At 41.5% G+C, this 27740-nt stretch overlaps 1 protein-coding gene across 12 annotated transcripts in view; it reads left to right on the forward strand.

The window, feature by feature from the left end:
* ebf3a (EBF transcription factor 3a) overlaps window positions 1-27740 on the forward strand; it is a 92043-nt gene that overhangs the window by 44421 nt on the left and 19882 nt on the right. For 6 of the 12 annotated variants that reach the window (XM_046853848.1, XM_046853842.1, XM_046853851.1 and 3 more), the window contains exons 7-10: window positions 13449-13530; window positions 16779-16923; window positions 22453-22586; window positions 24839-24965. In XM_046853848.1, coding sequence (XP_046709804.1) covers window positions 13449-13530; window positions 16779-16923; window positions 22453-22586; window positions 24839-24965 — 488 coding nt within the window. The remainder of the gene's footprint in view (window positions 1-13448; window positions 13531-16778; window positions 16924-22452; window positions 22587-24838; window positions 24966-27740) is intronic. The other 6 variants (XM_046853845.1, XM_046853850.1, XM_046853847.1 and 3 more) reach the window with 2 other exon arrangements.

Genomic DNA, 27740 nt, shown 5'->3' on the forward strand with positions numbered 1-27740 from the left:
CAGCAGGAAATTGAAAGGGCAGAGCTTGTAGCAGATTAATGATTACAAATATTCAATTTGGGATGATATTATCATTCGTGTTCATTGAAATAGCTAAATCAGAACATACTTGCTTGGTCAAATTGGCCTGCATTTGTTCCAGATTTTTATATAGATCTATTTTGTTACACTTTTATTATTTCTTTCAATTTGAGACAAATTTTAAATAGCAGGATTTATTGGTCTATTGATCAGTCTACTGTGGGTTGCAGTTCTTTCCATGTTTATATCCTGCTTTTTGCCACTATTATTCTTACATTTTACCCACGGGCTCATAGACACACACACATACATACACACACATACATAGACACAATCCATTGTATATTATGTTGTTCAAACGATGTGCCGTCCTGACCCACTTGTTGAGGCTGATAAATAGACCAGTGTCATCATCTCCACAAGCGATATCACCTGAGTTCGCCTCTGTCCCTCTCTCTGTCTCTTTCTCTCTCTTTCACTCACTCACTCTCGCTCAGTGCATTATGAAATAAGCTCTGTTCGGTAGCTCAGAGCCGCGGGTCACGGTGCAGTTGACGGAGGAAAAGATGTGTACAGATATAAATCACTCAGCACAACAGCTGCACAGGGTACAGGTCAGCCATCATGCTCACCTCACCTCCAGAGCCTGCTTTAGCTCAGTCAAAGGCCAAAGTTTAGAGCTCATTTATCTCGATCTGCACTCTTCTGATCATATATCTGAACCCTCGCTCGTACCTCAACCGGGCCTAGACAAATATATGTGCACTTGCACCCCCACCACACACACCCCCTCTCCATCCTAAAACCTGTTCCCTTTCACTTTAAATTTCAATTTTCCAATGGTTCCTTATCAATAACTTACTTTTGCTTAAGAAGCGCTTCATGCTACGTCGGTTTACCTATTTTGGAAACATAATTGCCATGCAAATTCCAATCAGTGGCATTTTTCTTTCTTTCTTTTTTTTTTTTTCCATGTGAAACAATGTTTTCCATAGAGCTATGTGAGCGTTCATGGATTTAGCCAACAGCTGTCTAGGAGACTGTATTATTCAAATTCCACCTCCTTTTTTCCCTTTCTTTTTTGCTAAAAGGTAGTTCTTAGGAATAAAAAATGGCAAACAAACAAATGATTAAATAAATAAAACACAACAAAATTGGGAGTGGAGGGGGGAGTGGATCGTTTTGGAAGCAGAAAAGCATGAAAAAGAATGCACGTCGTGTTTACTTGTGAGAAAATGAGTGGAGGCAGGTGAAAAATATCTGTCTGTACTTGTTTGGATTTAAGACCCGCAAATTTACACCTTATTTCAATTTGGCTGCGCGAGCGAACAAGTGCAAATAGCTTATTGGGAAGGAGATTAATGCAAGGGAGCTGGAGAGGGCGCGGAAATCCGACAGGGCTGACTTGTACCATCATGTAAGCGTAATGACTATCACGCTGAATCGGTTGCCAGAGCTCACACCAGCTTAACATGGGAGGAAATTCGCCTCTCTCTGTCTGTCTCTCCCTCTCTCTCTCTCCCTCTTTCTCTGTCTTTGTGTGTGTGTATGTGTGTGAGAGCCTTAGCAGTAATGCAGTCTTACCCTGTGACTAAATTTTATAGTTCATGAAGCATATTAGTGTCTGACTGTATCGTCGCCTCATTCAAACGGCTATTTCAATTTTACATGCACATTTTTCATGAAGATAAATATGCCACGCGTCATAATTTCCCTGAAGTAAATATTACAGGATTATTAGGCGAGTACGGTGCAGGGTCAGGGCGAATATGGAGGGGGGGCTGACAATGACACTTTTTTCATTTGTATGGTAAGTGGCGGACCTTGTGGCCTATCAGGTAGCAAATTGAATGTTTAATCTGAGTGCATGCAGATGGGGCTTTGGCTCACCTCGGCAAAGAGAGAGAGAGAGAGAGAGAGAGAGAGAGAGAGAGAGAGAGAAAGAGAGAGGAAGACATGTCGTAGTAAATTGAGGGTTCTAATGTGGTTAGGAAAAAAGCTGACGCCTCGCCTGTCAAGGCCAACGCTGTAACCTCACTGGAGCTTTGTCAAAACACAGAGGAGTGTCACTAGAGGAAAAATATGCAACAATTTATATTTACTATTAGATAACCGCCTGTCTGCTAAATACTGGCGAATGTGTTCCGATAGACCTGCTCAGTGGAACAGAACGGATTGTTAAGAGCAAGTAGGATGGAGACTCCTCCGCTCCCAAAGGTGTCAGCGTGGCCGTGTATCACAGCATCCCATCCTGCGTTATTTCATTCACAAGCACAAGCGCCTCGCATATCACAGCCTACTCGTGTTTACCTGATGCGAGTTTGTCAGCATTTGGGAGCTGCACTAGCAAGCTCGGATGTGTGCATTAGGGTGAAATATAAAGCTATATCATACGTCGGGTCCCCAAGGTCATTAGGCGAGTATATCTGGAGAATATCTGCATTCAGCTGTGATGTTTTTGCTGAAATCGTCGTTTCTCAGAGTTCACTAATACCCACTAGGGATGAATGCAAGAGCCTGCGCATCAACAAATCCAGCGTCTAAACACGGGTGGAAAAATGGCCCAAATAATTGGCTTTTTTTGTCATCTCAATGTGAATCATTAGAAAGACACTCAATTACAAGGTTTATTTTTTCCCCTGGCTTGTTAGCATTTTTTATTTATTAATACACTTTTTTTTTTCCTTCCTCTTCCTTCATCAACATATCTCTCTGAGTGCGTTTGATAGCTCATAGCTGGGGGTGAAGCGACATCTTGTTCCTCTCTATCCCTCGCACTGTTTTTTTTCTCTTCTCATCCCTCCATCCGAGGCCCGGCCTGGGGAATCGCATGGCAAATGAGGGCATGTTAATTTAGCCAAAGGTTCTGTTGTATATTAATTTAAGTCGCGATTCTCCGCCAGTGCAAGATGACACCGGCAGCATTTTGATTAAGGATTTTATACTTGAAGAAATTTTCATTATCCGAGCCGCTCGGCGCCTGCCACCTTATGGGTTGGGAATGACGACCCGGCAATGAGCGCGAGAGGAGGGATAAATGCTCCTGTATTGAATCTCGGCCCCATGCCGGATCCCCCACTTACAGGAGCAATTAATGAGGTCTCTTCCTCCGGGGACACCCAGGCCCGCTCATGGTGGAACACTACCATTGTACATAGGTAACACGATTTGGATTTTTCTTCTCGATCTCACACACTCTGATCTCTCGGTCTGATTAGTGCAACTCATCTTTTGTGATTCTGATGAATGACCTACTTTATTAGGAGATGGATATAAAAAGAGCATTGGTCAGCTGTGATCTTCGACTTTTCTTTTCTCATATCTCTCTTTGTGAACAGTTTGGGACAATTTTTTTTATTTGTTTTGTTTCCTTTTTCGAGGCAATGAAACACTGATGAGTTTTAAAGCCCCCTAGTGGCAGACAGTGGTCTCGTTTTTGTGTTGCTGGGAAAATGATTCTCCCTCCGGCTTCTGGGCTGTAAAACCACAGAATGAGTGCGAGATGCTTTAATAACCCCCCAGATCATCGCCCCTGAACCCTGCCTCTAGTCCTTGAGCCCCCCTGAAGCAGCCCATCTCCATGTATGCTGACACACTCTTGTATGTACGACAGCGCCTACCCACACTAACGCTGTCTTCTCACGGCAACTCAGCTGCTTTTCAGCAAAATTACCCTGACATTTCTCTGTTCCTTCTGTGGAGAGATTTTTTTCCCCTGCCTTCGTGTATGTGTGTGTTTTTCCTCTTTCTGTAAAAAATGATGCTTGCATGTCGGCAAGGCAAGCAAGAACATCCTTATTATTTGTAGATACCCCTCTTTGAAAGCTTCAGTGTCCCAGACAGGCGAGGCAAAGCAGCGGTGTCAGTTATGCAGGGAAGAGCCATCAGGAAAGCGGCAGCTTTGGAAGACATGCCTCCTTTTGCATTTGTCTCACTGTCGCATGTTCACTGTACATCAGGCGACAGATCCCACTCTGCTAACACAAGCTTCTACTGTCATTCTCTCTCTCTCTCTCTCTCTCTCTCTGTCTCTGTAGTTCTGTCGCTTTCCTATACTACCTCTTTTAATCACTTTGAAACTTGAAATGCTATATTTTTCTTTGATGCCACCTTTGGCATATTGTGAACTACGTATCCTTATACACGTTTTTGAGTTCTCCCAAGCATTCCGTGTACATGTTTTTGAGCATAACTCCACTGTTCCTCACAAAAACAAATTGCCCATTTGTTTTTTTTAGTTCAATTTCAATCTTCATTAATGAGCATTTTATTTTTAGTCATGGCCTCTGTGAATTCTGAGTAGGGTACGAGACCTAACCCTCACCCTTCTTGATATGATGCCAGTTCATCTCATGGCACTATCTATGCAAACTTTCACACACTTATTCACATCCATGGGCTTATTTCACGTCTTGGGTATGTTCAAAAATCCACAAAGACATGATGAGAAAATGCATGAAAATGGTAACCCAGGACCTCTGGACTGAATCGGGCATCCTGGAGCTGTACTACAGTATTAGATCATTTTAATGGTTTTATACTGTATGGCAACTTGGAAAAAAGTGTAACAATTTAAAGGACTAAATTTGTACAAAAAAAGTTTGTAAAAATAAATTAGTGAAAGGAATTGGGATAGTGTTTATACCATATCTTAAATTTTAATTTGAAAACTTAATCACACACTGAAAGTTTGAAAACCCATTGTGCTAGCTTTACTGTTGCACTGACTTGTGCATTTGAGTGTCTATGGATATCAGTGTGTGATCATGTTTTTTTTTTGTTTTTTTTTTCCCCGTGAGTGTCCATTTCTGTGTGTGCGTTCTTGTGTGTGCGCTGAGATAAAAAAAAGGTCTCTCCTGATGCATTTTCCCACCATGATGGAAATCCTCACTTCATTCAGTGCACAGAGGCCTGCTTGTGTGGCTCTGATGTCATAGCCCTGACCTGCTCCAGGAGCACAAAAGCTAAGGTATCACTGGCTGGGCCCACACAATACCTATTCACACAGGCCGCCTTGCTTCTGCGAGTCCCGTGAACAATGTTATTTTTTGTTTCTGCATTATAAAGCTGGACTTTTGCAGGAAACCTAACAGACAAAACCTTTATCAGACGATGCTTTGGGCAAGTAGGCTTCTAGTCTAATCCGCTTCCATTAGCCTTTCACTATGTTTGTGTGTGCGTATGCGTGGGTGTGTGTGTGTGCGTGCGTATTCTGTTCACTCTCCTCTTCCTCTAGTTTTTTTGGCGGGACAAGTAGAGCATATTCACAGGGTCAAAAGGAAAACAGATTCAGTTTTGGTCTCTCACATAGGAAGGAAGAGGATGAAGAAAAACACAGCAGGTTATGGAATACTTGAAGAGTTGAAGAGCAATGAAAGTCTTCGACCTTCCCGTTGAAAGATACGTGTCGTAAAAATGAATGTGAGGATAAAAAACAATTAGAGTGCTGAGATCTTTGTGGTGGGTCTGCCCTTTTTTTTTTGTTTTTTTTTTTGTTGGACAGGACATGGAGAAGTGCGATTCTCTTCTGCCGTGACAAGCGAAACAGTGTCAGGTTAACCTGCAATATATTTGCTTATTAGACTTCTCTGGATTTCAGTCAACAATATGAAAGCAGTCACGGCCCCTAGCCCTTCCATGTATAAGCACACTGTGTGTGTGTGTGTGTGTGTGTGTGTGTGTGTGTGTGTGTGTGTGTGATTCATTCCAGAGCAGTTTTAGTCCTCATAAAATATTCATTTTGGTTGTGCAGGGCTCTGTAATTGCCATCTCTCAGGCTGAATAATTTATATCGCGCACAGACTGACAAAGCTCTGCCATACGGCACTAGATGAATCAGAAACAAGGATCTCTGCTGCCAGTCGCATTATTGTTGCACAAAATATGGCACTCACGTCATCTCCGGACGCCGCCGCTCCTAATCCTGCTTCTCTTCATTTGCCATTTCTCGCCCTCGTCCTCTTCTCGACGTCTCGGCCGTGGCCTCTTGCGCTCTCTCTCTCTCTCTCTCTCTCTCTCTCTCTCTCTCTCTCTCTCTCTGTTGTTTTAGCTTTCAAATTTTGCTTGTAAAATGACCCCTTTTTCATCTTCATCAACATCTGGCTTTCTCTATCTTTTAGACACACACACACACACACACAGATAGATGGACAATTAAGACACATTTAACAACACGGAACACAATAACATCCTTTCTCTTTGCCTTTCTCTGAAAGTCTACTTTTTTCCTTTATATATCCTTCTATTCATGATCTTTGTATACATTATCCAGTATAAATAAATTATAAATATTATCAAACTTGAAAATAAAAACCATAAAGCAATTTATATATGATTTTGTTCGAATAGAGGTTTTCGAATTTATAAAGGAAGTTTATAGAAGTTAGAAGGTACGAGTGCCAACGCTAAAATCACTGGCTCAAACCATAACTTTTGAAACGTGTGCAATAGGTTACATTCTAGAACCTAAAAAAAAGCTCCTGATTTGTTCAAAACACAGCAGCAACCCGACCCAAGCAAGCTTCCACAAACTTCTATTAATTCCTAATAGAAATCCATTAGTGCACATTGTTTAGTGTACTTATCCTACAGCCAAGTGCTACCTTAGTTACTTTATTTACATGTAGCCTCCGTGGATGTGTTTAAACTCGTGACTTTGCATTGACTCTCTCTCTCTCTCTCTCTGGCGCTCTGGTTGATGTGTGGGAGTTGTGACACAGAGGCGATGCTCTAGTCATTAGGCTGGATAACGTGTGCTAAAACCAATAATTGCCACCCTGAACTGGACCTGCATTAATCATTTATAATGTTTTAATATGTTTTTAATCAGCATCTCCCAGACCACACGGCCCAGACTTCAGGCAGGTCATACATTAGCATGTTTGTGTGTGAAGAACTGTGTGAGTGTGAGTCTGTGTGTGTGTGTGTATGTGCATAGCCTTGGCCTGATTTGAAATGTATTTTTCCCTTCCCTCTCCTTCCTGTCTTTAATTAATAATTAAAATCGGCAAAGATGACAGTTCCTAATTAGGGCCATCCTAATAAAAAAAAATCTGTAAGGGAATGAATGTTGGATGGGAGAAGAAGAAAGAGAGGAAAAGAGAGAAGAAGGAGGGAGAGAAGGAGGAGAGGGAGCAAGAGGGATGATGACAAGGTGAGGCTAAAATAGGGAAGTGCAGAAGTGTCAAAAACCTTATATGCTATATATATATAGTGTATATATATATATATATATATATATATATATATATATATATATATATATATATATATATATATATATATATATATATATATATATATATATATATATATATATATATATAGTGTGTGTGTGTGTCTGTCCATGTGCAATAGATTTAGACATATTTTGCTATGTCAGCTAAACATGCAAGCACCTCTGGCCATGTGTGGCTTGGTGAATCAGGACGCAGCCGCTCCATCTCATCGTAGGGAAACTCGAGCCACTGTGGCCCACATCAAGTGGTGGTGAAGCAAGCGAAGAGGTCAAAAAAGCGAGGAAGGAGGAGGGCATGCATGGATTTACAACAATGACTCTTCATAAAAGCCCCCCGTGCTAAACTGCCTTATGAACAAGGCAGAAAGAAAGAAAGGGAGGGGAGGGAAACGAGGGAGTGTGTGACCCCCCAGAGTGTAGGCAATAAGTCAGCTGGAGAGATCTCCCCATGACTTCTGTGATGGAGCATACACACTGTGATCAGCTCTCAGGTAAACACAAAGAGGAGGTGTGGAGCAAGGGAGGGGAGAAATAGACAGAGAGAGAGAGAGAGAGAGAGAGAGAGAGAGAGAGAGAGGGAAAGAGGGAGAGAGGGATGAGAGCATGGAGGATGGGTAGATGGAGAGAGATTTAATGAGGCCACAGTCGAAGACAAAATGGCTGCTGATTGACAGGACCAGTGATGCGCTCGGGGAATGATGTCAAAGGCATGTTCCACATTAGGAGTGAGGGACGAGAGGAAAAGGAAAGAGGGAAGGGAAGGAGAGAGAGGGAGAGAGCGAGCAAAAGAGAGAGAAGTAGAAGAGTAGGAGGAGGAGTGGAAGGAATGGCTATAGTTGTATATTCCAGAGTTGTTCAGGTAAAGGCGTATTCTGCCTGAGGGCAGCAGGGATTGCTCTACACATACACGCACACACACACACACACACACACACACACACACACCTATAGATACACACATATACACATTTGATGCAACACAGCTCACATACTATATTTATTACCACATGAGGATACAGTGTCGTTTAACACCAAGCATACATATTTCACAGATTTCAAACATAAAATGAATATTAATACATGATAACACGTCCTCTGGTCAAATAATCTTGCGTTACAAAGCAGGAAGTGAAAAAGGAAGTCAATGCAGCTGAAACTTAGCACCACAAATTCACAATAGTCAAAGAATGAGCCTTTAGGGCAGGCTGAGGTAATTTTTTTGTCTTTTATTAAAAACAAAAATGCTAATTGCTCCGCACTTCTCAATATATTGCTCAATATATATATTAACTAGCTAGCTAGCAAATATTACTGCTAAATTATCTCTAATATTCTGTCACACATAAATTGGGCATAAAAGTCAGATTTTTTCTTCACTTCAGAAGTAAAAATCTAGTTTATTTAGTTAGCAAGCTGACAGGGACAAGCGACAGTGAAATTGTTAGCAATCATGTTTGCTAACTTGTGTGTGTCACTGTAGTAAGCTATAAGGCTGTTTGATTCCAAGCGTGCATGTGTGTGCGTGTGTGTGTGATAGGTGGGAATGAGCGGGTGTATTAAAAGCCTGCAGCAATGCCATCGGGAGCGACGCCCTTGTGGGGCACACAGGAGGGCGAGAGCGTGAAAAGAGGGAGTGAGAAAAGAAAGAAGGAAAGAAGGACAGCTCACAATGGGCCATCTGGTTCCTGTAGAGAACGCTTGTAACCCCAGCCATGATGTCATGACACACACACGCACACACACACACACACGGATACACATGCATATAATCCAAGAAAAAAAGCACACACAACCTCACAGATCTGAATGTGCGAAAGCATGTGTGAAACTTTTTGGATCTGCAAAACCCATTCACAAAAGCGCGAAAGACAAGCATCTCTTTCAGGAAGCTGTGTATAGTGAAACGCTCGGTGAAGGAGGAGGACGTGTGAGACAAGACTGTGATAAAATAAGATTTTTATCTGCTCTTGTATTGAGTGTATCCCAGCGTCTGGGTCAGGAGTCATGCGAAGTTAGTCATGTATAGCAGGGAGCTTGTTACACATGCATGTGTGTGTGTTGTGTGTGTGTGTGTGTGTGTGTGTGTGTGTGTTTCTCTGGCTGGCTGGGGTCTGATCAGCTAGAGTTGCTGGATGATCAATACTCAGTGCAGACCCACAGCTGTGGCCCAGCTCTTAACGCCACACCAGCAATTAGTGCTCATACTGACCACACACACATACACACACACAAACCCATCTGCCATTGTATTTCTTTACCGGCCTTTGCATGTACTCATCTGTCTTGGGAAAAGGCTGAAAAAGGAAAGCCTTTTTTTCACTTGTCCATGGTTTCTATAGAGCAGTATGACACGATAACTACACAACAGCACAAACACAAACAGCCACATTATATTTACAATGTTTTTTTTTCTCTTTTACTTCAGGACAAAATAAATCGGAATACTTGTAAACGTACAAATTATAGAAAGGATAGCGAAGAACGCTAACCCAAGCCGAACCGCTAACTTCAACCTGCGTACCTTTTCATACAATTTAAGACGTAATTTGCTTGATTGTGCTGATATTTCAGTTTCAATTGAGTGAATATTAAGAGAGAGATCTTAGAAGAGAAGAAACTTCAGAACAGCTTTGACCACAGTGTAACTCCTTAAGAGTGAAAACTCAAGTTTTTGGACATTTTCAATGTGAACAGTACGTCTACGAGAGACAGAGTAAGAGTAACAGACATTTTCTTTTGAATGAAGGCCTGATAATAATACACTGATGGTGTTGCTTAAGATAAGAGAGTCTTGCATAAGAGCTGGAGTGTGTGCACGTTTCTTCTTTTTGCTCTCAATTACCTTGACCCTGTGAAGCCAAAGTATTTTCAAATGATAAGTCTTCTTGTCTCTGTGTGTGCCACCTCAGCTCTGGCACTAATCACCTCATAATGATTCGGCCCCTCTGGTCAGAGAGAGTGAGAGAGACAGAAAGAAAGAGAGGGAGAGGCAGGAAAAGTTATATTAATTACCCTGTGCTGGCCAGCCTGATCGTTTTTATCACTGATTTGTCCTCACTGCAGTTGTGACCCAAGATAAAAGTGAAAGCAAATGCCTCTGATAGTCTGGAGAAGAGCGATGGAGGAAATGAGCAAGCATTAGAGCAATGGAGGCATTGAGTAAAAGGCTGAGAGATGTGTAGAGGCCTCCGACATGAAATGAAACATGTCTGCTATGCTTTTCTCTCTCTCTCTCTCTCTCTCTCTCTCTCTCTCTCTCTCTCTATCTCTCTGACAAACCGAAATGGCATCTTGCGTAATTGATAACTGCCTTGTCCAATTATTTTGCACATAACAATACACAGTGGCCCCTCACACACGCTTTAGCCATGTTGTAATTAGCCATGCTAATATCCCTTTTATTGGCCTTAATATTGCCCGACGCCTCGCTGCCATCCAAGGGCCACCAGGGCCCCTTGTCCTGTCACGAATGCTGATTATTGAGAAGGATAGCTTTAATCAAACCTAATTGCGGTTAATTTTTTTCCCCTCCCCTCCCTCGCGCTCTGCATTGCCAGCGTCTAATGCTACCGACTCCTTGATATTCCATTAAATTACAGTTTAACGGCTTCCTTTGTTTCTGATGCTGCCCCGAGAACGCGAGGTTCTGTATTCGTTTAGAAAGACGGGAGCGAGGGAGAGAGAAAGCAAGCAACGCAGGGTCATAATTGCTCGCTTGCTCACAAAGGAGCAATTTCCTCAATCCCCACGTAGAATTGAAATGGCTCCTAATTCAGCCGATATTACGTGGAGTTGTGGACTGAGGCCCAAGATGATTTTCATTAGATAGCACAACAGCTTTGCTTAATCAACTGCTGAGAACGAAGCAGACAAACAGACAGCAGTTATACAAAGCCCTAATGAGGGCTTATTATGTGTAGCTGTGCGGATACGTTCATATAAATCACTAAATATATATATATATATATATATATATATATATATATATATATATATATATATATATATATATATATATGTGTGTGTGTATGTTAGTGTGTGTGTGTGTGTGTGTGTGTGTGTGTGAGTAAATATATAATTAAAAATACCAGAAAAACAGGACTACACCATATATAAAAAATACTTTTTAATTATTATTATTAATCAGTAATAGTATAAAATAAATGTGTAGTTGCAGAATAGTTAGGTATGCATTAGTTGATAAACCGTTAATAGTTGAAATGATCACAGAACAAAAAAATAACTTTTTATATTTTATTTTATTATTTGCTGACTACAGGATATAATATCAGCCCCTTTGTTCAACAGACATGTCAGTACTTAGGGTATAGTGACAGTGACTATAAACTGCCTTGGTATCATTTTTTATTCATTTTTTTTCATGTGGGTGACATTTAGTATATTTTGCGTAGATGTTCTCCACATGATTGTTATTTCCACTGTTACATCTGTGAAGTTGGTAAAGGTGCATGTGTGTGGATATGTGTGCAGCTCTGTGTGTGTGTGTGTGTGTGTCAGGCTGTTTGTTTGTTGTCTGGCACAGGGAGCAAGTGAATGAGGGCCATGTTTCAGCCAAGATATGGCCTGATACCTGCTGTGGAAACATTACGACCCTATGGGGAAATAAGTATTGGGGTCTGAGAATTACAGCCCATAACACTCATCCTCCGAGCGACACGTCCGAAACACACTGGCCTGCGAGCACTGGCCTGCACACACCACACAATTAAAGTTGAAGTTGCCATCATAAGAGTAGAGATTTTTACAGCCTCCCAGACAGCACTATGACCGCTTCCTTCCAAACCGTGGCTGCCGTTATGGCGTTTAGGTGACGGCCGTCAATAATTTTCCGACACCCTCCAAGGCTGCGTTTTCACTTTTTTAAAAAACTCACTTTTTGGTCATCTTTCCATCTTTATCTCCATTTATCTGTCTTTGTGCGCACTGTCAGGGTGAAGAGCTAGAATGTAAACAGATGAGGCCCGGGACGTGGAGAGGTGTTCAGGGTTACGGGGATCATTTCACATTGTGATTTATGGCCCTAGCCGCTGAGAGCTCGTCTGGTGTATGCCCCCTGACTCTCTTCTGTTTGCCCAGTGCCGTGCTGTACATGTGTTAACTCTACATGGCCACGCAATCAGCAATGCATGACATCGGCCTTGCATGGCACTGCTCTGGTTTCAGGCTAACCTGAGAGGTGGGGAAAGGCGGAGGCAAATATTTGTGCACATGGACATCCATATGTAAGACATCCAGCTTTGATATTCCTGCTGAACAAAGCATCGGTGTCATCTGAGATGAAGACAGAAAAGGGTCTTCTCCAAAATCTCTCTCTCGCTTTCTTTTTCTTCTTTGGAAACTCTTGAAGAGATTAGACTTGAGGAAAAATACATGTGCAGACTAGGAGGATGTTGAGAGCCACTTCAACATTCACTTATTTATACAGATGCTCTAGCTTACGTGCAGGTGTGTTACAGTGTGTGTGTGTGTGTGTGTGTGTGTGTGTGTGTGTGTGTGTGTGTGTGTGTGTGTTGGTGCCAGAGGGGATCCACCTTGACTTGTACACACACGTGACATTTGCGGAGCAGATTAGGTTGGCTGTAATTTGTGCTGTAATTGCTGGGCGCTGCTGGTCTGATGCATGGGCTTCGCTCTAATTGTCAGAGCGAGGTGGAAGTTTTCGTGGGCCGCTCTCACCTTGTTAAGTGCTCAAACGTCTCCTGATGATGAGAGGGGCTCAGGTGCACTCGTTTGCCTCCCTTTAATTACAGGATAGAGAGAAGGAGGGGGAGGAAAGGGAGATGGGGGGCTATTGCAGAGTATCTGCCTACCTAGTGCGAGTGTGGACAGATGGGTTCTAATGGGAATTGTGGGATTTGTATGCATCAGACGGACAGACAGACAGTTTCTGTGAGACGTCCGCTGGGAGGCTTTCCGAACAAAACACTCGCGATCATTACTGTTGAGCATGCTCTGTGCATGTGTGTGTGTGTTTGTGTGCTAAATGTTTGGGCTGTTTACAATTTATAACTGGTGCGCTTACAACTTGTGGAGTTTTTGCCTATGCTGGGAAGTCCATATCTATTTTCCGTATTATCGATCCGTCCTCGTCTGAGTTTTGTCGAGTGTGTTTGGAGCTGGATTGATTGTCTAATGCGGCTTTCTTTTCTCTTCTCTGATTCTTCTACAGATTCTTTTTGAAATTCTTCCTCAAGTGCAATCAGAACTGCCTGAAGAATGCAGGCAACCCACGAGACATGCGCAGGTTCCAGGTAATTCTCTTCCTCTCTCTTTTTCTCATATATATACACACACACACACACACACCCACATCTACGAATCCACAAAGGCCATTCTGAAATAAAAATAGGCTCCTGCATTCTATAGAGCAGGTATTGTAAAGCAGGTGGATAGGAGGGATGTGGAACCAGAGATGGCGTGGGAGAGTTCGTCTCTCGGGACAGGATGATTCAGCCCTTGGTATTGAACATACAAACCGTTCACCTGCTGTACCATCCTGCTCCATAATACCCTCAACACCTAACAAATCCCCACCACTCAGACATTGTAACGCATTTATTTAAAACCGTATGCATGTTTCCAAGACAATTGATTCGAATATACACGAAGGTTACCCAAATAAAAATATAAAAATATTTCCTCTTTTTATTACTAACAGAAGTTCAAACACAAATAAAAGGCTTGTGAACGCATCTCGGCTCTTTTAAACTAAGACGGCGAACAAGACACCGAGGAAGTTTTGCATATAAAATGGCCATCCGATTTAAATGAAACATATGTGTGAAAACAGGAGTATATGAGGTACTACAGGATTAAAATGTATACAATGAGACCGAAGTGCTTTTTTTTACAGATTGCACACAGGATTTGTAACATACAGGCACATGTATATAAACAAAAATTGTATGCTTAGAATAGAATTTAAATTAAGGTTAGTATTTTTTTTATTTGCTTATATGCTATTCAATATCATCACTTTTAAAAGAATCATAATTTCTAAAATGTATACACACTTCATTTCTGTGGTGCTTTTAACAAAGGGGCATTCGGGATGTAGACGTATCTAGACTACAATAAACGAACAATAAATAAGATGACTATGCATTTCTGCGTAGTGTTTCATTTTCATATTGAAACGTTTCAGCTTATATCCTCAGCTCTGTTATAAAGATGTATAACATGCAGGATTCCTGCATCATGCAATGCCAGTGGAGTTTTTTCAAATTTCATGCGCTGCAGGCCGAGTGGACGAGGGCTCGCCGATGATATTGATCCATGTGTCCAGAGCAGAAGGTCAGAGTCAGAGTGAGAGGAAGTGTCCTTTTGGACACTGTGGTGACTAAAAGAAACATCAGTCACCGCTGATGGTCCACCTGACTCTCATTCTCCCTCTTTCTCTTTCTCTCTCTCTCTCTCTCTCTCTCTCTCTCTCTCTCTCTCTCTTTCTAATCTTCTCTCCTCCTTGAAGGTTTTAACTGGTCTTAACAGGGCACCAGGGCCCTTGGTGTCTTCCCTGCTTGTTGCTGCCTCAGCAAAAAAAAAACAAAAAAAAAAAAGCAAAAGGGAGCGAAGGGAACCGTAATGATGACCTTCTGACCTGGAAGAACATCTTCGAAGACTGTCCCACATTCTCTAGTATTGCGTTCTGAGAAGCACTCAGTTATTTGGGTCACGCCTTCTATAGGAACATGATGAAGCCATTTATAACCAGAGCTTCTATCCCGGCTCTATATACGATTGTGACTTTTGACCCGAATCTTAGTGGGAGCTACTTTTTTTCTATATGGTGCAGAATCTTTGCCCGCAATGTGCCGCCGTTAGGTGCTTCTACTTTATTTCGGAGCACACACAATCTTTTTCGCGAGCGATGTGGCTGTCTCTTCTTCTGACCGCTCCATGTTAAACTAAATGCCATCTCTAGAATAAATTTCACACATGTTCCAGCCGAAAAAGATCCCGTGTCAGGGTCGTGCTTCTGGTGCTTCACTCTGTTCCTCTGTCGCTACTCTTTTCCTCGTCCCTCACTAGGGCAGGTGGGGGCCGGAGCACGGCCTATCCATCATCCGCCGTAGAGATACAGAGCCGGCGAGCGAGGGGGGATGTAAAGCTGCTCTGATGTTTATTCTGATGCTGATTTCCAGCTTTCTCACTCTATCTCTCCCCCTTTTCGCCTTCTTGTCTCCATTCAAATGCTAAACGCTCCCGTTCGTCAGATCAAGTGCCCCTGTCGAAGCCATGACTGTGAGCCAAACAGATAAAAAAATAGTGACCTTGCTAATTCACTGAAGAGTTTCCTTTTTTTTTTTGTCTTTCTTTTTTTTTTCTCCTCAAGAGGCCCTCACCAGTCTCATTTATCTCTGCACTGACTCACACTGCCTCTAATGAGGGAAAACAACTAATCAATGTATCAATAGATCAATGCAGATGGGTAGCATTAGTGCTGTGAGGGCCACAGGCAATGTTTGAGACACTGTTAACGCCTGAAAGAGCAAACGAGAGCCTCTTCTCCTGTCTGTGTTCAAGCAAGTGGCAGATTAATGCTTAATTGGAGGTTCGTCAACGATCCCGAACAGGCACACGCAACCGCAAACACACAGACACACAAAAAAACCCTGTGTTTGAGTGACAGGTATTTGACAGACCTTTTCAAAAGAGGCTCTTTATATAAAGAACACTCAAACGCACTCAGCTAAGTGTATCCTTTTTATAGAAGGCAAAACTGCTCTTATCTACACAAAGGTTAATTGTAGCTCTCATGTGAGAAATTGAATCTTCTTTATATAGCTCAGCTGCATTGAAACCTCTTTTTTGGACGTACAGACCTTCGGAACGTCGTCTCCGGAAATCTAAAATGTTAAATAATTGTTTAATTGAATGAAGTGTCTGTAACACTGTGAGGAGGCACTCCATTATTTTTTTTTTTTTTTTTTGAGAAGAATAATGAAATATTAAAAGACAAATGCCTCCCATGGGTGCATCACGACACTGAACGATGTTTATGAACCACATGCGGTGTGAAACTCGTACGTCGCAGATTTGAGGAGTGAACACCTTTTTCCAGGGAAAATTAATTAATAATCATTATCATCTTCTAAAATCTGATCTTTGGTCCCTTAAGCTTGGTAGCTGCTGACTCGGGGGTTTATTTGACACCGCCGTGAAAGCAGCTGTTTGCTGATTGGTAGAGTGTGATTTATTTTTTTTAATAAGATGATCTCTGTGGCAGAAAAAAAGGTCTCCATGTCACCCCTCCTCTTGATTTCTGCCACTCTGTAGGCAAGTAAACAATAGCTAGCTAGTCACTTGTGGTTATTAGTTGCTGTGTTAAAAAAAAAACAAACATGCAAATTTCATTCTAAATTTCCCAAAGCTCTCATTGGTGCAATAAAAGGTCAAACATTCTCAAAACAATAACTTCCTATTTATACAACTAAAATGAACTCCAGACAAACACATCCATGCTATAAATAATCCTCCTTCCACTCTCCTCTCTCCGCAGGTCGTTATATCGACGACAGTTAACGTGGACGGTCATGTGTTGGCCGTCTCGGACAACATGTTCGTCCATAACAACTCCAAACATGGGCGCCGTGCTCGGCGCCTTGACCCCTCTGAAGGTACGGCCCCTCCTTATCTGGAGAATGGTAGGCACATTTTACATGAACTTATTATTTGAAGCACTTCTTCAACTTCCCCCTTCTTTCCTTTCTCTTCCCTTATTTCTTTCATTATTCCTTCCATCCTCTCTTTTTTTCTTTTCCTGAGCTTCTTAGAGTGTAGTGTAGAGGCTCAATGAGGACTAGATTAGTTTAAAGTAATCCTTTTCTTCCCTTCTTTCATACACGCTTACAAATGTAGATCACATGGGTTAGTTTTCATTTTCTTATGTTGCTACCTGCTTCCTCCAACTTTATTATTATTAATATTATTAATATTATTGTATGTTTAATGAATGATGTTGGGCCACGTCTAAGTCAAAGGTGACAAAAGAATCATGCTCTAAAAAACTGAACTTTTCTCCATTTGACTGATTTCTCCTGATTTTTTTTTCTGATAAGGGAAATACACATAGAACTCCGAGCATAAATTTAGCCTCACCTTGCCAGCACCTTTTCACTATTTTGTCATTAAGTCAAGTAGCTTTTGCGCCAACAAGCCATTTAAACCGCTAATATTTTTGGCCTTGCTGCTTTAAACCCATAACCTTTGTATTTTCTGTTTTAATTATCCCATTCTAGCGCTCACACACCATATCGAGTTATATATATGAGGCCAAATGCTAATTAGTGGTTATATAGCAACCCCCTTGTTCTCGTGCAAAGGCAAAGCTTGCTAAATTATTTGTTTTTTGGACTTTTATTTGTTCATTTATTAATGACAGGGACAAAATGAAAATAGCTTAATTACGTGCCTTGAGCGCTGGAGCCGTTTGGCCCCTGTGACGTGTTGTTTGTCTCTCTTCTGTGCCAGTTTGATGGTAGGTGTGTTTTGCTTAGCAACCGCCTTTAATTAGGAGAGCAATTAAGAAGGTTGAAGCCTCTCCCCTTGTCTCAGTCGATCCCTTGGGGGAACAAGAGTCAGAGAGAGAGAGAGAGAGAGAGAGAGAGAGAGAGAGAGAGAGAGAGAGAAAGGGGCCCAGCTTGTACGCTGCTGGTGCCACTCTTCTTCAAAGCTCTATTTGTAGAGCTTTCCTTACTCCATTTCACAGATTATTCATCCAGTGCCATCTTTTCAAGGCCATGATTAACATGTTTCAACAAATGTAGTCTTGGTAGAAGCGAATATCCTTAATAAAAAAAATAATATCCTAAAAAAAACAAGGGATGAACTAGAACTGATTTAGGTTGGTTTCTTTATCATTTCTGCAATCCTGTCTGTTCTTCTACGAGCAACCATGATGTTTTAACAAGTCTTAAAAAAAAACGTCCCATTGGTTTTAAAAGGTGTCCTCCTCTCTCCCACCACACACACACACACACACACACACACACACACACACACACACGCACACAATCACACCCTGTTTCTTTCACACCACTTAGCTACCTGGGATTTCTGCTGGCCCAGACGTCAAATTTAGGCCGAGCTGATATTGCCACTAGCCTCCTAATAAGGGACTTTAAGAGCGAACTGGGAACAGTTAGCGCAAAGGGAAGGAACAGATCCAACCCTGGACTTATGACTGTCATTCACCCACAGTTTTAGCCTTTTGTACCATAATCACTCCTGCTAATTTTTTTTCAGGGTTATTTTTTTATATGGCAAAAAGAAAAAGAAAAAAAAAGAACCTGCTATAGATGTGTGTTAGGACGATGGAAAAGTCATTGATCATATGAAATGATATTGGCTCGATTTACTCTTTTGTGGCATGTGCATGTAAGCGTGTGCATGTGTAAAAACAATACGGGACAGTTGTGAACCATAATCCTCTCCATATCCACACTCTGTTTGAAAGCTATAACAGAAAGAGAGCGAGAGAGCGAGAGAGAGAGAGAGAGAGAGAGAGAGAGAGAGAGACTAGAGACTATTTGAGATTAGAAACACATTCTTGGAAGTGATAAGTGCTCCGAGCGGGAAAACGCGAAGTGAGGGAGAGAGAAAGAGCAATAGAGAGACAGACATAGCGAGAGAGGTGCTGCTGTGTATCAGAGACGGTCTCGTCTTCCCCTAACGCTCTTATCTAATCATCTAATAAGGGCTAATGTTCCCGGACAGTGAATTTACTCTGGCTTCTGATCTTCAACTAAAAGTAATTCCCTTTGCTGTAATTCCCAGTGGACTGCGGACTGCTCTTCTACCACCACCCCTTCTCCTCACTCCTCCCCACCACCACTCTGTAACACGCCTCTCCATGTAACCCGGGCCACGAGGAACGCATGTGCACCTCGCCTCCTCGCACGCGGTGGTCTTTTTGGTGTTGCATCAAAAACACAGCGCCATATGCACATGATCAGAAACAACAAACTAAGCTATTTGCAAGACATGCATAAAGACACAACTCCATATGCACATAATCAGACAGGAAAATACTACACCTGCTGCGTTGAGCAGCGGCAGCACACACGCCCGCTAACACACACACACACACATACAAGGTGGCGAGTTTTTAAAGAGGCACTTAATAAAAGCAGATAATCTCAGATTTGCAGGTTTGCAAAGGTTGTGAAGCTAAGTGAAGGAGACACAGAGAGAGAGAGAGAGAAAGACAGAGGACAATATGAAAGAGAGACAGCTTTCTTTCTTTCTCTCTCCCTCTCTTTCTCGGCGTGTGCATTGAAGGCCTGCAGTTCCAGCTCGATTTGCATACCAAGTGGCGGTAATGTTGTTAGGTTTATGCAATAAAGACAAGCGGATCGCGTCTGCAGGGCTGTAGCCTGTTAAAGGGGGCCAGATGGGCAACACACACACACACACAAACACACACACACACACACACACACGAGGTACGAGCTCTAATCCCATCAGCGCCTGGATCAGCCTGCCATCTGGCCATCCCCAGCACTATTGCGGCACGTTTTGGCCGTCGGCTGAACAAAGGGAGGCAGCATCAGGCAAGAGCGGACCTGTTCGAGTGTATTGTGGAGAAGAAGGAAGGTGACAAACACGGCGGCAGCAGTGGCCATGTTGCCATGGAAGAGAGTGCGCCTCTGATTAGAGCTTCACACCAGGAGAATAATACACACGGGGAGACGGCAGGAGGCCGGGACACACACGCCGCTGAAGTAGCTTCACTGCAGACACACTCATCACCTTCCTTTGGGTGTCCAGGATAGATTTTCGACAAGTGTGACACAGTCGAGTGTAAACACTAGGGTGTCCAAGTTTGTTTTTAGGAGTAGGGGTCGGAAAAGACTGCGCCAGATCACACAAAAACACACCCTTGCATAGAAATTCTGTTTTCTTTTACTCGTTTTAAAAGCACATCAGCCAGAATGGGTCAGCGCTCCAAACTCTGCTACAAAGTGCTCCATTGTTTAAAACACACACAAAACATTTTTTGCTAAAAAGTGCTCCCATGGATAATTATTTATTTCTCTCTTCCTGGAAGTGAGTTGAACTTGGCTTCTGTAGCCAATGTCTCCTCTCTCCATTTTTCCATCAGCTGCTCGCAAACATTGTGCCTGTATAGACTTAGATCGCTGTGTAATTCGTTTTGCCACACCTCCCATTGAACACATGTTTCCCCACTACCTCGTATTGAAAGTGTATGCAAATGCCGCGCGGCAGAAGGGAAGGCGACTCGCGATCGCCATTTCTGCACGATGGGAGGAGTCAGTGCAAATTCCAAGGCAACGTGAGATGGTATTTTACCGCAGCTGCTCTCTGGCTCCTTACATGGGACTGCTTTTACATCACACACACATATGCAGACGTACACATATATGCATGCACAAACAGATTAGGGCCCCTACTTGGTCCCTCGCGCCTGCTCACCTACACAAAGTAAATTTGTTTACTGTAATTTTTAGTGAATGATTCGCTATAATTGGAAGTGTTGATGAAGGTCAGTCCCTTTGAGGAGCCGTGTCTGTCTTCTGAGACTTGATCTGCTTTCAAGCACTCTGCCTGCAATTAAGAAAAGCAAATGTCACTCGCAAGCCTCAGAAATGAAAATTTGTACGAACTTATTAGCATGAAGTCAACAGCTTTAGTTAAGGGCAAGCTCTCTCTGTGTGTGAGAGAGAAAGAGAGAGGGAAAAGAGAGAAAGAGAGAGAGAAAAAAAGAGGAAGAGAGAGAGAGAGAGACAGAGGGAGAGCATGGAGCCTCTGCTGCTCTGGGAGATGTGAGAGGAATGAGCAAATAAAAAACCTCCACTAGTCCAACATTAAGGCAAACAAAGAGAGGTTCCTTGTCTGGCCTGTTCTACACAACAATACCTAATGGTGATTAACTAGGCCTGGCTGTAGAGCCCATAGACACACACACACACACACACACACACACACACACACACACACACAGGGACACACATCCACACACATATCCACACATCCACAGATAGAGATGGGGATTTGACCCTGGCCATACAGTTCACATTCAAAGCTCATAATAATAATAATAATAATAATAATAATAATAATAATAATAATAAATAGCAGGCGAGCACGTGCAAAATATAGGCATTTTAATTTTTTGGTGTCAGAAGATTGCAAATTTGCTATAAAATCATTCCCAAGCATAAATGTCACATGCCGTTATTGCCCTCCTCCTGCCCTCCCTGCTAATAACTCATCGCTATTAGATTATAAACACATTTAACGATACGGCAAAAATAGGGGCTAATAAACGACACTTAGATTTCCGAATTAACAACTTACAAACATGGTTTAATAACAAAGCCGTACGATGAAGTCAGAGAGAACTGGACGTGCTGGGTGATGTCACGGCGGAGATCCCGGGATGATTTGTGGCTGAAAGGCTTTTTACAGGAAGGCCCAGTGTCTCCTGTGCATTATTAACCAGGCTGCTGAGAACACCGAGCATGAGAACATGAGGCCATTGTGTCGCGCTCACACCTCTATAATAACGATCGGAAAGGGGGGAAAAAAAGATAAAGAACGAGAAACAGAAAGTGATGAGCTGAAGAAGAGCTTTAGATACAGTTGGAATCTAGTATTTATTACATAACATTGTCTATTCCTCATTCAGTGAAGATGGAGGGCTTAAAGCGTGCAGTTCAGTCGAAGTACATGTTTGCACTGGCACGGGACTCGCTATACGGTCATGACAAAGGATATGGTGTGAGAAGTAACACGGCTCTGTGCTCATGGATAAATGATAGAGGGAAGGTTGTAAGGTCTAAGTAAAACTTGCGTCGTGTGGAAAAAACTGAGCAAACCACTGCATCTATAATCGGCCCTTATGTCAGATCAGGGTGAATGATATTATATGTAGACCGGATTTAATCATTATTAACACCCAGAGTCGCTCCTCTCTCCCTCTGTGCATGCCTCCTAATAGCTGCTTTAAAAAAAACGAGAGCAGCCTGATGTATGGCTGTGCCCTTTTGTTGCCGCGTGGCCCAAATCATTCATGCTTTGCCTGCTTTTGAGTTTAATTGCCCCTCGGTGAGGGAGTCAGTGTGTGTTCTGTATTTTGGTGAGTGTGTGTGTGGATGCTTGCGGGTGATAAAGCACGATCCTGAGCGGAATGTTTTCTGTCCTGTCATAAGCAGCTACCCCGTGCATAAAGGCCATTAGCCCCAGTGAAGGCTGGACCACCGGCGGAGCCACGGTCATACTCATCGGTGACAACTTCTTCGACGGCCTGCAGGTCGTGTTCGGCACCATGCTAGTATGGAGCGAGGTAAGCACTCATACCGTTTCACTTTTGTAGCGTATGGCGGAAGGGAAAAGCTTAGCTGTGTGGACACTTTTGACACTTTTGTGGAAAAATTTTACAAACCACATTGCTCGAATGGTATTCAGTTTAAAACATTATGATATATATAATGACATAAATAATACTTTAGATAAACGTTAACAGCATGGATATACTTTTATTCGAATTAGATGAGGATAACACAAGAGCATAGGTCATCAGAGGTGGAAAGGTCATCAGAGGTGGAAAAAAAAATAAATGTACTCAAGTAAATGTGCTGTTACTTCAAGAAAATTTGAATTGAATAAAAAAATAAAAAAATAAAAAAAATATATATATATATATATATATATATATATATATATATATATATATATATATATATATATATATATAAAATTATCTCAGAGTAAAATGTACCCAATTACTTACTTAATTGTTAAAAGAACTTATTATAATTAAAGGAACAACTTTAAAAAGTAGAAGTACACAAAAAAATTTGAATTCACATTTCACATTCCTACAGAGTACGACATGCAGTGAAATGCTTTTTGCGACTGTCCAACCTGTAAACATGAAAAATAGAAATAAATTATAAGGATAAAAAAGTAAATAATTAAAATAAATATAAAGTATAAGTATAATATAAAAGTATAGTATAAAAATTACTTAATTTCAGTAAAGAGAGTAAATGTAATTCATTACTTTTCATTATTTTTTTTTAGGACATATTCCTGTATTTATGTATCAGTTTTGCATGTAGATGTGATTTTAATCTCGAAACTCGAGCTAGATTTATGTTTTTCAAGCAAATGAATATAAAACTTTAGAATTAGTTTTTGGAAAACTATATTACATTCTTGTGAAAGCTTTGGCTGTAAAAAGCAACTCTATTTTCTGTACAGTTTAAATGTATGGCGTAATACACACACACACACACACACACACACACACACACACACACACACACACACATATATATATATATATATATATATATATATATATATTTTTTTTTTTTTTTTTTTTTTTTATTATTATTATTATTATTATTATTATTCCAAATAAATAGATGTTCACTGATATTAAATGCACTTTAATACTAAATATTCATAAGTACAACAATAATAATGAATGCTTTAAAAGAAATGCAAATTCATATGTGCAAATAAATAGTAGCTCAGTGGTTAAGGCTTTGGGGCTATTGCCAAGTTGCCACTCATGGGGCCCTTGAGCATGGCCCTTAACACTCTGTGCTCTAGGGGCACTGATTAAGGCTGACCCTGCACTCTGACCCCAGCTTCCGAACATCTCATTGCTAAAAGGTACATATGACAAGTAAAAGCCCTTTTCCTTTTTCGATTACATTTACAGCATTTCTCAGGCGCCCTTATCCACATATTAATTTATACAACTGAGCAGTTAAGGGCCTTGCTCAAGGGCCCAACAGTGGCAGCTTGGCAGTGCTGGGATTGGAGCTCACAACCATTTGATCAGATCTTCTTAACTGCTGAGCTACTCGACTATTAATTAAATGAAAATGAACGTCTTTAAAGCATCTTGACAGTAAAACACAGACTATATAAGTGTACAGTGGACAGGGCGATTATTGTTCGGCTTTTTGTTTCATTCCACGTTCGTGTCAGATTAACGCCAAACAACAACAATGAGGCATAGCTGTAGATTAGATACTAATCAGCTTAAAGTCCCTACAAGCTTCAACATACAAGGTAGCGCTTCTTTAAATGAATGCTGATGAAGTTGTCTCCTCAAACATATTTCTTAGCGAGGTCCCTCGGAAAGCCAATCAGTGTTTATTTATTTCTTTTTTTTCATTCTAATATTTTTTTCACCCCAATTTAATCACATGAGGAGATAAGGAATCAGATCAACCGAGCATGCTAAGCAGAGCCGTATCCACCAGGGCTTTGAGCGCGTTTTGCACCGAGCGGCAAGCTCTTGCAAAATAATCAAGCAATTAAGGGGTAAAAAAGTCGACAAGAAGAAAAAAATAGAAAAAAGAATGAGAGGCAATTCCAAGATGTGTTTTTTTTCTTGAACTTGGCCCAACCCATGCTCTTTTGTCTGCATGTGGTAGGATGCAGATTGCTGACAGACTAATTTAGCATCCAAGTTGTAATTAAGTTTAGCAGCTAAGATAGTTAGCATACAGTAGTGGAGCATGCAATGGAAGGTTGGCACGGTGTTAACAGGTTGTGCCCGCTGTTCCTTGACAGTTGATAACGCCCCACGCTATCCGAGTCCAGACTCCTCCCAGACACATCCCCGGGGTCGTGGAGGTCACCCTGTCCTACAAGTCTAAGCAGTTCTGCAAAGGTGCACCCGGACGATTCGTCTACACCGGTACGTACAAACAACTTTCATTTTTATCCTTGTTTCTTTCTTCCTACTCTTTTCCTCCCTACTCCTGAGTCAATACTGTGAGCTGACATCTAGTTTTTTTCTTTCTTTAACTCAATTCCTCTATATATCTATATATTTCTGCTTTTTCTGTTTCGATTATGCTCTCGTATTCTTCTCTCACTCTTCTCCCATCTTGTCTATTTCTCTATCCTTTCCTGGCTCTTGCTCACCCAGCTGAAATGTTGAGCGTAGGAAAGAAATCATCTGAAAATGAGCTGGGGCTTGCGCACTATATAAGCATTTTCCTCCTGCTTTCTTTCTTTCTTTTTTTTCTTTCTTTTTTCTTTCTTTCTTTCTTTCTTTCTTTCTTTCTTTCTTTCTTTCTTTCTTTCTTTCTCTCTCTCTCTCTCTCTCTCTCTCTCTCTCCACATTTTTTTCCTGTCTGTAACCTTATCCTTTCTCTGTTGGAGTGGTGAAGAGGGCAGCTGCCAGCTCCTGTTAATCTCAAACCATTACAACACGTCCTTTCTCTTTACCTCTGAGCGTAAATACACCCACCTCTAATGCACATGTTACCAGCAGTGTGTGTGTGTGTGATGGTGGGGGGGTTGTATATAGGTGTGTGTGAGTGTGTGTGTGTGTATGCGTTTGGGTGAGTGCTTGTTTGTCTCATATACAGAGCAAGCAAGGTCAGGGTGTAAAGGTGGATGATTGTATTTGTACTCTTGAATCAGTCTGTGTGTGGGGGGGTGGTTTTTAGAGACAGTGAGAGTGAGTGTGTGTGTGTGTGTGTGTGTGTGTGTGTGTGTGTGTGTGTGTGTGTGTGTAAAACCTAGCTAATCTCCCTTAGTGTGGCTGATAGTGGAGGTGATGTGGTCACTCCATACTTGACCTGGAAGCTCAGTATCAGATCCCAGACTGAGCGGGACAATGAGATAATCATCAGGAATTAGAGCTCAATTGTGTGTGTGTGTGTGTGTGTGTGTGTGTGTGTGTGTGTGTGTATGTGTGTTTGGGTATGACATAGAGAGAGAAAGAGAAAGAGAGAAAATAGTGGGGGTTGGGGAAAGTTGGTTCTATGGGACACAGAGTTCCTTTAGGGGCAGCTGTTCCCCTTTCCTGCCCCAGTCTAGGCCGTTTAACCCCCCTGAGCAGGGCCAGACCACAGGCCAACAAGCCTTTGAGATAATGAAACTCTAGCTGGGGGAGCTGCCTAATACCAGGCCTGTTATATGAGCTCTGACACTAATGTCTGCTCTACAGACCTGACAAACTTCCTGAGCCTTTCACTTAGGCCCATGTGCAAATACTTAGAGCTGGGAATAACGACAAGTCAGACATTTCTTCTCATTATGTCAGTTTCTAACTGACATTTTTTTTACCCCCAAGCTCAATATATCAGTATAAATATACATACATGTGCAATGATGACCGAATATAAACCTATTTACTACAATATTATCGCATTCTTGATTCCAACTGGTCAGAAGGTGTCTACAAGCCTAGCATGGACTTTCCATGACATTATATGATTATGGATATTAACAATTTAAATTGTGACATAAATAAACCATGGTTGTGGTGTAAAATGATAAACACTTCACGGTAGTAATAATGACTCCTTGATGAATCACACCAGCATGATGCTGAACTTTTTCCTATGAAATGCCTTGCTACAGTTTAGTTCTTATGTAGTAACTATGTTATATAGCATATAATATACACACAACTAAATGATTATACATATACAAGCCTGGATTTGGATTATAAAATAACAGGTGCACAATTTAAATATAATATTATGAACTTTCATGTGGGAAGTGAAATTCTCCATGATTGAACCATAGCTTTCATTATTAACAAGATAATCCAGATCAATTCACATTGGAAAGTAAGCTTTTACTTCCTTCCTCTTGTAGCACAGACACTAGTTCAGAGTGAATCATTTATAATTATTTCAGCATCATGGCTGCATTTGTTGATGCAGACTTCCCTTTATCTTTTTGTATGAACATCTCATTTGCATCTCTTTTTTCTTGTTCCCTCTTTTTTGTTTCGAATGAGGAGATTTATTGATCAAAACACATAACCTGCACATATAATGAGTTCAGAAATGGCTTCTATGAGCAGAGAATCCTAGGTGGTCCTAGTAGAAGCTTTTGCAAAAGTGTTTGGTGTGTGTGTGTGTGTGTGTGTGTGTGTGTTTACATACATAGTGTTCTTGCAGGTCTAAGTGGAATAATTGCAGGCTATTCTGGAGGAATTAGAGAAAATAAACATAAACAGTTCTCGAGTGTTTTATGGCTGCATTCAATGGATGGTGACTGCCATTCATTATTTGGAGAGGCACACGTTTTCCCCAAATGTAGTTTGTTCAGGAAACGGACAAAAAAAAAAAAACAAACACAAACAAACACGCAGACATACACGGTTCTTTGTCCAAAATCGAGTTTTTGTGAACATTTGCTTTCAATTTAAGCCAAACACTAATGTTTTCTCTGCTTTTTTTTATTACATAGAAACATCTTGCCTCTACAAGCGTGTTAGATAATAATCCTTTCACAAAATGTTTGACGGTGGAGTACTGTATATCGGAAAATATGTCAAATCCGATCCTCTGTATTACATCAGCCCATCTGTAGATAGCAGTGTTAATTGCGATTCATAAAGGTCCTTCACACTCACTTAGATTCACGCCGGGTGACCAGAACCAGCGCACTACTTTAAGAGTCGATAATTCTTCTCCATCATGGCAGCGTGAGCCACCTGTCGGAG

The sequence above is a fragment of the Silurus meridionalis genome, chromosome 7 (genome assembly GCF_014805685.1).
Source record: "Silurus meridionalis isolate SWU-2019-XX chromosome 7, ASM1480568v1, whole genome shotgun sequence".
NCBI lineage: Eukaryota > Metazoa > Chordata > Actinopteri > Siluriformes > Siluridae > Silurus > Silurus meridionalis.